The 12079-nt window shown below is 39.2% G+C and overlaps 1 protein-coding gene across 2 annotated transcripts in view; it reads left to right on the top strand.

Moving 5' to 3' along the window:
• Positions 1-12079, top strand: part of sdf4 (stromal cell derived factor 4) — a 61818-nt gene that overhangs the window by 36733 nt on the left and 13006 nt on the right. For both annotated transcript variants that reach the window (XR_007250483.2, XM_048561345.2), the window contains exon 3: positions 4829-4942. Coding sequence is in view for 1 of the 2 variants with exons in the window: in XM_048561345.2 (XP_048417302.1) it covers positions 4829-4942 (114 nt within the window). In the remaining variant the exon portion in view is untranslated. The remainder of the gene's footprint in view (positions 1-4828; positions 4943-12079) is intronic.

Raw genomic sequence — 12079 nt, 5'->3', positions numbered from 1 at the left:
AATTCAGAAAAAGGCAGTACTGAGTCATTTCTCAATGTTCTTATTTGACAATCGACCTGAGAAAAGCTTCACTTCTATTCCAGTATAAAATAACTTGCCACTAAATTTTGTTTTTCATTCCCAACCTGCCATCCTCCAGAGACCAATTTCTTTGGTGGTGAGTGGCCACTGCTTGCAATACTGTTCTATCCACAATAAAAACAGGATACAAAGAAATACATGTTGGAAATAAAAAGTCTAGGCAAAGTGGAGCATAACCACTAAGATAATGGAATTAGGTGTGTCACACTTGTTTTTTGGAAGTGGTCTAATTGACAGTCAGCTGTCCACTCCCCAACTCCTTCCAGTCAGCCTTTTTTTTCAGATATTTGTGCAACTTCCTTTTCTGGAAGTTGTCAAATGAAATAGCTTCAGCCACCTTTGCAGGCAGTATATTCAAGACAACCAAAACTGTCTTTTTTTAAAAAAAACTCTCATCTTTGTCCTGATTCTTTTTTCTCTTGCCAGCAGAAATTGTTTCTCCCCAGTCCTTCTACTCACACCCTTCATGATTTTGAACCTCTGATAAATCTCTGATCTAAAATGAACTATCACATAATTCTAGTGATTGCATGACCTTTAATACAAAGTAAAGAGTTATCATGTGCTGGTTAATTCAGCACCACAAACTTGTGTCCTATGAAACTAGTGGTTTAGGTGGTGATGGTCACAGTGAAACAAATTTCCTGACCATTATTTACATTAGATGCATGCAATTGCAACAAAAAAAACTGCCTTAGATGTGGTTCATGATATTGTAGTATGATGAACCACCACAGCTGCAACTGTTCACAGCAGGAATTTGTAAAAAAGACAGACATGTATGCAGTTTGGTGAAGGGAACTACTAAAAAGGGAGAGAAGACGGTCTTCTCCCTGTTTCCTCAAAAACCTATTTCAAGAATTGTAAGTTTGTATGCCAACTTTAGACAGCAAGCTTATATGTTTTTGTACTTGGCTGTTGATAGTCGTACGTTCAACCCTTCTCAATTTTTCCTTATTAATGGGATGTGGGTGATGCTGGCTATGCCAGTATTTATTTCCCATCCCTAATTAGCCTGGTGAGGATGGTGGTGAAATGCCTTCTGATTCTCCTGAAGGCCATGCGATGTAGATATATAGTCCTACTGGACCATACGGTTGCTGCCTCATTAGAGGGGCAATCAGTGATTTGAACTGAGGATTGTCACGCTCTGTTGAAGGGAGAGCTTGAGAAGAAAAGCCCTTAGCCGATATGAGATTTGAACCCATGCTGTTGGCATTACTCTATTATAAACGATGCAGCTAACTGAGCTGACTTGCTACGTGTCCACCTAAGCTTGGATACTGTCCACATCTTGCTGTATTTGGTTATAGATTGCTTCAGCATTTGTGTAGCAAATAGTAGTGATCATTGTGGAATCATTGAACATCCCCAATTCTGACCTTACAAAATGGAATCTCCTACCAGTGAATTGCTTAATTGTCTACCACCATTTGCAACATAGGTCTGTTAGCTTAAATCTGATATATTGGCAGTTGAATTGTTTAGCTGTGTTTATGACTTGCTGTTTGGCTTACAAGTTGTCATGTTGGAGCTTCACCAGGTTGACCCCTCATTTTTGGGTATGTCTGATGTAGTTCCTGGCATGTTCCTCTGCAGTTTTCATTGAACCAGAGTTGATTGCTTGGCTTGATGCTAATAACAGAGCCATGGGGTCGTAGATTATGTTGAAGTGCTGTTCTGCTGCTGCTGCTGTTTGTGGCCCATAGCACAAGTGGATGTCCAGTCTCAAATTGTTGGAAATCCATCCCATTTAGCGCGGTGATATTGCTGCACAAAACTTTGCAACTCATATGCAAATTCCCTATTTGATCCTGTACTTACTGACTTAGATGTCTCCTGTTAGGTAACATCTTGGTTTTTTTAGTTTAAAAACAAATTCTAAGCTTTTTCAGTCCGTCCATGGCCTTGTCCTTTCTGACCTCAATTTTTTCCAAACACAAGAGCCTCCATAATTATGCTGCACCAATTCAGACCTCTTGAGCATTCTCAATTTTAATCACCTGCCATTGGTAGCCATTCCTTCAGCAGTCAAGGCCCTAAGCCCTGGAATTCCCCCAACAAACCATTCTAACTTTTTTTGGATGTTCCTTAAAACAAATTGCTTTATCCAAGTTATTGGTTATTCACTGTCATATTGTGTTATGTGGCTCACTGGATATTTGTTTTATGTTAAAGGTGCTGTATAAATGCAAGTTATTTTAATTGGTTATGCATTGTCGGCATCTTTCTTTCAGTTCCTTATCTAATGTAAATTTCAGATACGTATTTTCCAATTTTCTGAGTTAATCTGATTCTTTCAAGGGCCATAAGTGGGCAGTATTTTGCCACAAAAGAGGCACCATTTTCAAAATTATTTGCAAAGGTGTTGGGTAAAATTTTACAACTCAGACAACGTTTCCTATCTCTTTGAATGATTTGCCTATTTAGTTCTGTTCTTCTGATGCCCTTTACAAAATGATGCTCCAAATATTTATTAGTTTCCCTTTTTTATACCATTATGAACTCTGCTTCCATTATTTGTGGTAGTGTATGCCATGACCAATTAACCAGTGTTCGCTTTGTGAAACCTATTGGTCCAAACCTGTTCCTGCAATGATCTTGTGATTACTTTAGGATGCCTCCTTAAGTCAAAAGTTACATTCACTCTGTATTCCCTGTGTCAGCTAGGCCTTGCCTCTGAGCTGCAAGGTTCTTGCGTCAAGCCCCACTCCCTGGTTTGAGCCCACTTTAATACTGGATTATTGGAGATGCTGGCTTTTTGATATGACTTCAAACTATGGCCCTATCCAGACAGATGTTGAGATTCTGTGACTCTATTTCAGGAAACGGTGGTTCAGTGATTAGCACTGCTGCCTCGAGTGCCAAGTACCTGAGTGCGATTCCATCTTCTGGTGACTGTGTGGAGTTTTTACACTCTCCTTGTGTCTGCGTGGGTTTCCTGTGGGTACTGTAGCTTCCTCCTACAGTCCGAAGATGTGCAGGTTAAGTGCATTGCTATACTAAAATTGCCCATTGTGTACAGGCATGTGTAGGTTAGGTGGATTAGTCTTGGGAAATGCAAGGTTACTGGGATAGGGTAGGGGTCTGGGTCTGGGTCTGCGTGGGATACTCAAGGGTTGATGTGGGACCCATGGGTTGAATCGCCCGCTACCACACTAGTGATTCTGAGTAGGCAAGCTACTCGCTGTATTGGTCAAGTATTTATCCCTCATTCACATCATGTTAACAGCTGATCTGGTGTTTAGCACATTGCCATTACAGCAGCAAACACCTTCAAAAGTACCTAGTTGGCTGAAAGGCATTTTCATTGATTATTAAAAGCATTGTAGTAAATACAGGACTTGCTTTACTTGTTTGTTTTTAAAATAAAAGTCCCAACTCGGTTGTCATCTTAAAACTGTCCTGTTTACAATATGTCTAGCTGTTTGGCTGGTCTCCACTTTTCGACTGCTGTGTCATACCCAGCAAATATTTCTAGTTGCTAAATGTTTTTGTGACGGCTGTGACGAGTATTTCATCAACTATTGAGTGGGCTGAGCAGCACCATGAGCATCAGTAATTTCATGTCCTCTTCATTGCCTGTAAGGTGCTTTGGAATTTTCTGATGTCATTTAAAGGTACTATCGAATTAAAAGCCTTTCTATTTAAATGCCAATTGTCAGCCCATCTCCTGAGAACTATTCATTAACTCCAGTTGCTTGGTTGTGTTAACTAGCTCTGCTATTTTGGCTTTGTCTTCCAACTTTGGGGTGAAGCTACTCTTGTTCTTTTCCAAGTGTGGAAGAATACAAGCACCATAGTGAATCCTGTGGGTCACTTCTCTCTCACAGATTAAAAGTCCAGTTTTGCTGATTTTTGTATCTCTGATAAGACCAGTTTCAGGTTGGATGGAATAGATTAAAAGTGTGTGATGATGCTGTCATTTCTTACGAAGGATTTTTGTTCTTGGTTTTTCTTTTGAGGAGAGATCGTAAAGTCAGAGATACAGAAGAGTCTAGGGAGCAATGCTTTAACAATGTAAAGGGAGTGGCCAGTTCTCCTAGTTAAGGTTTTTTTCTAGTGCTTTTTAACCGTAACAGCAACAAAATGTTTTGAGTATTGGAGGGTTGCAAGCTTCAGTAAATGATTCCTAACTGCCGTTCTGAAATTTCTCTGCTCCCTCCTGTCTTTAAAAATCTCCGTTTGCGTGTGGGACATTACTATATTGGAACTGTTAAGTTACTATATAGAGTATTTGGTTAAGTTTTACAATAGTTAACTTGTTCTAAATTTTGCTTTTAGTCATGTTTTAACTGTAGTGTTTTGCTTAAAGCCAAGTGGTTTGACAAGCTACATCGCACCTGGAAGACCCACTTCACAGTTACCTTTAAAAATAAGTAACTGTTAGGGTCTAGGCTACTTTCTTAAAATATATGCATAACAAGTGTCCCTGTGTTTCTTGTCCCCTAGCCACAGCTGCATCCAGAACCAGTAACTACGGTGCTTGTCAGTTAATCTCTGCTGTTTCAAACGAGACAATGACTGACCACGTCGGGCAAACTAATGCAAGAGTATTGAGAAGTGAAAGAGACTAATTTTTCTTTGATTATAAAAATGAATGAGAGAATGGTGCAAGAATTAAATTACCATATCATACTCAAACTTTGGGATCAGTTTTGTATGAAAGAAAAAAAAACTACCAAGCATTTTGTGTCACATAATTTACTATAAGCACTCTTATTAAACTTGTACTGTGTTTATGTAGGCCAAGTGTCCTGGGATGAGTATCGAATCAAGTTTCTTGCAAGCAAAGGGTTTAATGAGGAAGAGGTTGCAGAGAAAATAAAGAACAATGAAGAACTGAAGATCGATGAAGAAAGTGAGTCAATGTTGACAATAAACTAACCAAGTGCACACCTTTCACTTCTGATTTGTGCATCCTATATGGGCTGCAATTGATTTAAAGCTCCAACCGCGGTAAATTAAGCAAACAGTATTCAAGAACATATTGATGCTAAAAGACCTGGTATTTGTTTCAGATGTGTTTGTAAATGATTGCACATCTTTATTAAAGAAACTGGGCCAATGCAGTGAACAACAAAGTTACTGTTACAGCTGTTCTGCTTCTGGGGTTGTGTTATCTAGTTCCAATAAAGAGACTCTTGGTCTTATTTGGTCTATCTAGGAGTATGGGGGTGAGTGAATAATCATTCAGCTTAAACCGTCATTGTGCACCTTGTGGTCTTTAAACTCAAGAAATAGAGGTGAGGGAAACCATTCAGCATGTTGAGCTTGCTGTGCCTCTCAACATGATCTTGGCTGATCTTGTACTTCAGTTCCACCTTCTTGCCTGCTCCTCGTATCTCTTTCCCTGCAAATCCAGGTATTTGTGAATCCAAGGAATAAATTAATTCAACACTGGATTATTCATACCTTTTTTGTTTGGGTCAAAGCACTGCATAAACAGAAGCTCTGGAGCAGGGAATTTGTCTTCTGTCTCTTGCCTGGCTGGAGGAAAGAGATTGTTTTGGGATCATGGATCCCTTTCAATATAAATTGGTATCACCTTTCTCTAAAATTAAAAATCCTAATATCAGTCAGGATTTCCATTCCTGAATCCCACCCAGTGAATCCTCTTTGAAAGTGTCTACTTTAAGACACAGGAAATGAATTAGGCCATTGGGCCCATTGAGTCAGCTCTATAATTCATAGCTGATGGTTTGTTTGGTTTTTTTATTCCCTCATCAGATGAGGGAATCAGTGGCTAGACCAGCATTTATTGCCCATCCCAAAGGGCAGTCAAGAGTCACCCACATTGCTAAGAGTCTGGAGTCATATGTAGGCCATAATGGGTAAGGATGGCAGCTCCCTTCTCTAAAGAGCATGAGTGAATCAGATGGGTTTTTCTGACAATTGGCAGTTGGTCATCACTAGATAATTAATGTCAGACTTATATTGCGTTCACATTCAGACCCAAGTCCCCAGAACATTAACTGCCTTCCTAAATTAACAGTCTAGTGATAATACATTTAGACCATTGCCTTCCCTTTTATTTTCTCAATCCCATTCTCCTGCCTGCTACTTTGAGGCTGCGGCCTCAGGTCCCAGTCCCTCCTACAAGTGAAACATCATCCTCGCATCCAGTTTATCTAGTCCCCTTATTCCATAAATTTCAATCAGATTCCTCCTCATCCTCTTAAACTCCAAGTACAGACCTAGAGACTTCAACTGCTCCTCACATGACAAACCTTTTGTCCCCTTCATTCTTGTAAACCTCCTCTAACACCAGCCTATCCTTTTTTAAATGTGGGACTCAAAACTGCTCACAATCCAAATATGATCTAACCAGAGCTTTATATAGCCTCAGCAGAACATTCCTGCTTGTGTATTCTAGCCTTCTTGAAATTAATATGAGCATTGTATTTGCCTCAACTGTCAACTGAACCTTGCACGTTAACTTTTAAAAGGGTCTTGAACTAGGATTTCCAAGACCCTTTGTGCTTCATATTGAAGCCTTTCCCCAGTGTGTATGAGACAAGTGGTTGGAACTGGATCAGTTGATGCCTCTGTGGTTCAATAACCTTTTTTGCTGTCTTTTGGATGGAGAATGGGTCATCAGAGAGGATGGTCAGCATTTGTGGAAATATATTTAGCATGGGTGGAAAGGTTCATTGTGGAGTAAAAGAATGATCTGCTCACCTTAACCTTTCAAAAGACCTTCTGAAACCTACAGAGCTTCCTGTTTTCTTTACCTCTCTTTGCAAACCTGCAAAGTTAAGCGTTGCACAAAACCCAAGCGCCCCCTCATGAAAGGGTAATTATGCTCACAGTGGAGATGTTATCAGTGTCTCCAAGCTTCACGTAGAAATCAGCAATTTTCAGCTATAACACAATGGAAACATTTTTGACTTGAAATACCAGGTAGATATTTGCTATTTACATCTGGGGAAATTTTTGTATTGCTTAATCCACCACTGAAGGGGTTAAATTTTTGATGTCAGAAAACTGAAAATATCTTCTGTTCCACTTAAGGACTGATTCTGAATACTTGGTTCACAAATATTTACTGAGCCACATTTAATGTTAGTTGTTCACTTCTCCCAAGACACTTGTTTTGTGCTGTTCTGTTTAATTAATTACTTTTTATATGCCTAAACATACAGCACAGTAATCAAACTGATTTATATACCTGTGATTCCTTGAACAATAGACTTTCTCATGCTGTTTTTGCCAGTACAGTGTCAATATCTGGATAATTACTGTTCTGGATTGATACTGGTGTATATATCACGTACCCTGTTTGATGCCAATATTGTATGTGCTACCTGAGGTTCGTTAGTGAAAACTAAACCTCATACTCCAAATAACTTTTGACTGAGTCAGTGACTATTCATTTGTGTTTCATCTCCCTTGAGATAGGGGCCAATGTTCCCAATGTTGGCTCTTGCATGTTGGATTTGTTTCTATAATATCTTTTTCTTTGACTCCCAATTTTTTTCCATTCATGAAGATTAAATGTAGAGTCAGGACAGCACTTTTGAATACAGTTCTTTTACAGAAAGCGGGTCTGGTCTAATCTGCAATAAATAATAAAATTTAGATTTGTGTTTTATAATTTAAACAGTGTAATTTTTGACAAGTCAAATTTCAGGCTCTTGGTTAATCCCTAAGAAACTGACATTGTCTCTCTGCAGCAACAAAGGCAAAGAGTGTTTAAGCTCCCTTAAAGGCCAATGCACCACTTTGAAATAATTTACATTTGTAATCTGGGGGAATGAATGTTGGTGGGTAGGGGGCAGTATGTGTGCCATATTTCAGCACCTCCAGTTGGTATTCACAAATGTTCTGTGCAGCACCACAAGTTTGTGCAACCTCAGCATGAGGTTACAGCTGAGACCTGCAATTATAAGGATGAAAGGCAACTTAGCTGGCCTAGCCTCTGACATTGAGAAGCAATTGGGGCATTGATCCTTTTGCCTCCTGTGACTGGCTTATGAAGAAATGAGAGCAACACTGATTACAGTTTAGAATGTTATCTGAGAGGTGAGCAGGGCCAAGATATTTTTAAGATGGGAGGAGTGAAAGACTTTAGCCAGCAAAATGAATATTGGGTTCACTAACCGGAGCAATATGGTATCTTTGGCTATTTCCTTTTATGATGAGGAATAATATGGAATTTGAGTTATATTGCAATGAGGTTTACTGCAAGTGTTCTATTCACTTCACAATTTTAAAATAAGTCAGTTTGGTGAGACAGGATGAGAGATATCAGTGGAAAAGATTTTTGCCACTAATTAATGAAGCGAAGTCTTGTACTACAATGGGTTGTAATCCTGCCTCTGAGCCAGAAGCACCAGTTTCAGTTCCCACCCCAGGATTTGTTATCCATATAAGCATTCCTGATGTGGCTCAACAGGTTGATTATTTTGCCTGTTCATACTCCTCTATTCCCTAAGCTGTGAAGATATAGCATAAGCAATAAACACACATGGCATTGGAACTCTTCCTTCTGGGAAAGATCAGTGACAATAAATCTTAGTGTCTAGTGCAGGCCTGGAACTTGTTGCATGGAGTTAAGGGGAAAAGGGTAGAATGTGGACCTGAGGGTATTAAGTCAGGGGAACAGTGACCTTTTGAAAATGGAAGGCAGTAATTCTGAATTTATTAACAGCATACTGTGGCCATTGAAATTTTGTAGTTGCACTTTGAGTTTTATTTGAACTTTAAGATTTCGTGTAGGCTCATGTTTAGGACTTCAAACCTATCTACCCTCCTCCTGGTTCTTTCCTCTGTCTGAACTGTCTCTCCTATTTGAGAATCATTGGAGAATTTGAGCAGATGTTGTTTGATTTATGAATTGATCACTTTTGTAGATTAGAAACAGTAAGGGCTCAAACATCATGTCGTGAGGCATTCCATTTAATATTTCCTCCTTCCTCCAACTCTGTCCCTGATGCCGTCATTCCTACAGTCAACTGTTCATTTCAAACAAAATTCTAGTCTTGATTTTATTGCTTTAGGTTTTGTACTAGGGAAGGGTTTTATTGAAGACCTTGTGGAAATGCACCAACACTTTGTTTTGAGGAAGTGAAAAGCAAAACAAAATGTGCCTAAATGATTGACAATCATCCCCATTTTGATGTCGTTTACTTATTCCTTTATACAGCTACCTTTCAGATTTAATACTCAACTGGTTCAATTTACCACCCAAGTCATTGACGTTAAACTGACTTCCCACATCCAGCTACCTTTCATTTAGAAAGGTAATGTGGTGGATGATGTCTTTATAGATGTTAAAGTGTTTCACTGAATGTCATATGAAAAGCTGTTAACAAAATTGAAGCCAGTATACACTAAATTGAAAAATAAGACAGAAAGCAACAAGTCATTGTAACTGGATGTTTTCGCAATTGAAGGATGGAAACAGTGGTGTTTCCTCAGGATCAGTGCCTGGACAACTGCAGTTCTTCCAAAATCACAGCCAATTATATTTTGTAACAGAGTAAAATGCAAAATCTACAAATATTGGATTGACAAACAGGATGATCTGAGTCACCTGAAACTGGCCTTTATAAGGTGAACTTTGGACAAATGTTTTCTCTTGTGAGCCCAGAACTAGGGTGTACTGTTTCAAAACTAGTGATCACCTTTTTTTGGGACAGATGAGAAGTTTTCTTTTCCTGAGGCTGTGCAACTTTGGAATTCTGTCTTAGAAGGTGGTCGAGGTGGAGCCATTGAATATTTTTTAAATTCAAGATAGATTCTTGTTGGGGCAATGGCATCAAATGTTATCAGGAATGATTGGAAATATGAAGTTTGAAGCACAAGTCAATCAGCCATGATCTTGCTAATTGACAGAGACAGCTCAATGGGCTAAATGGTCTTGTGCTTGTAAGTAACAGGACATGGCTAGTCTAGTCTAGCCGAACAGGATGGGTAGACATGTAGTAGATGGAATTCAATGTAGAGAAGTTTCAGGTGATGTATTTTGAGAGAAGGGATAGTCAGAGGCAATATGGACTACAGCACAATTTTAAAGGGTGTGCTGGAATTTAAGGGCTGCTGAAATGTAAATCACCCTTTTGAAGATGAATGGACATATCAAGAATGCAGTTAGTGAAGCCATATGTGAACCTGCACTTCATAAATAGAGGTATGGAGTACAAAACAAAATCTTCCTCAGCTTTATAATACTCTTGTTAGGCTACAACCAAAGTTCCAGCAACCGTGAAGGGAGCATTTTCCAAGTCAGGTTTATATGTGGCTTGGAGCAGAGCTTACAGGTGGAGATGCATCTGCTCTTGCCCTTCTAAGGTGGGGTAGATGTTGTGGGCTTGAAAGGTGCTATTCAGGGAGGCTTGGTGGGTTTCAGGGTAAGAATGCAAAGGGGGACGAATTGCACAGCTGTTTTTTTCCAAACTACTGGTAGAGAGATATGTGGTCTCCAAATATGCTGTACGATATGGCAATGAGGACAGATGTTTGAAATCAGCCACTAATACCAGGCAGAATAGGGGAGATTTAGGGAAATTGATTACCCAAACTACATTTTTGGATGCCGTAATGTGAAAATCTAGATGCAGGAGCTGAATGGTCCCCTCACTGTATTTGCTTTGTATTAGAAATATTACATTTAAATTTTATGCATATATATTACTTCACACCGGAACTGAAAATCTACAGTGACCTAATTTTTAGATGATTATATGTAGGAGCAAGGCTTCATACCAACAAATTTTCCTGAGTGACTCAAAACTTCTGCATTGAAGTAACGTTACCAGCAGGCTTTATTTGTCTTATTTTAATGGAGACAATTGTAGACTAAAAATCCTAATCTGCCCTTGACATAGCAAAAAAAATCCCATTAAATAAATAAATCAACGGATAAATGCAGCAAGATTTTCCATTTCCTTCCTCCCAACCCCACCTTGCTGCATCCTCTGTTTTATTGCATATTTACATATTCTCCAGTAATTGCTGACCATTCTACATAGATCAGAGCAATCAGTTGCCAGAACCCCACTGTCTGATGCTGCCTTCCTCTTGCAGGGACTTTATCATGTGGCTTTTATGCAAGTCAAGTTGCATAATGCACAGCAGTAACTATTGAAGCTCTTTGCAGAGAAGAACCTGCATTTTAAAAATTCCTTTCTCACTATCTGGGCATCTTATTTTATAGCTAGTGGATTACCTTGAAAGTATAGTCACTGTTGCAACATGGGGAAATGCAGAAGTCAATTTGCATTCAGGTTCCACATACAGCAAAAGTGGTGATTTAACTAGTCAATCTGTTTGTGGTGATGTTTAAAGGAGAAATATTGGGCCGGACACTGCGAGAACTCCCCCTTTTTATTTCAGATAATTCCATTTGATAATTAATGCTACTTGAATGGCTGAAGAGGTAAAGGATGCTGCTTGTGTTAGTACAGCACTCTCTTGTGATGCCACTTGGAATGACACAAAAACATGGACAACTTCAACATTCCAGTAGCTTGCTATGTAATCTCATGATAAGAAAATGGATTTTTAAAAAAATTTATAAGGATACACCACCACATTGTCCACCCCTCATTACCCTTGAGATGCTTTTAGTGGTGCTCATCTGTTATTCTTGGTAAATACTAAGACATCCACTGCTGCCATAGAGAGTAGCAAATCTGCAGTTGTGGGCAGCTAATTGATTATTGTCACTGTCTTCAGTGGTAAACCAAGGTGAAACAAATGTAGAATTTGCTGGAGAAACTCAGCAGGTCTCACAGCATCAGTGGAGAAGAAGCAGAGTTAACTTTGACCCCAGTGAGCCTTCTTTAGAATTGATAGTAGCTAGGAAAAGGTGATTGAAGACTGGGTGAGTGATGATATGCATGGTTTTGGCGTGTAGGAATATGTGAATAGGTAGAGAGGGAGCCCAGAAAGACAGGTTTGGCAGCCAGTGATATTAAACCAGAGAATAGAGTTGATAATCTTTAATCATTGTAATGAGGTGCAAATAATAGTGTCCCCCTTTCTAACGCTT

Source organism: Stegostoma tigrinum, chromosome 28 (genome assembly GCF_030684315.1).
Source record: "Stegostoma tigrinum isolate sSteTig4 chromosome 28, sSteTig4.hap1, whole genome shotgun sequence".
Taxonomy (NCBI): Eukaryota; Metazoa; Chordata; class Chondrichthyes; order Orectolobiformes; family Stegostomatidae; genus Stegostoma; species Stegostoma tigrinum.
The sequence above is the reverse complement of the archived record's forward strand: the minus strand, read 5'-3'. Positions and strand labels throughout refer to the sequence as shown.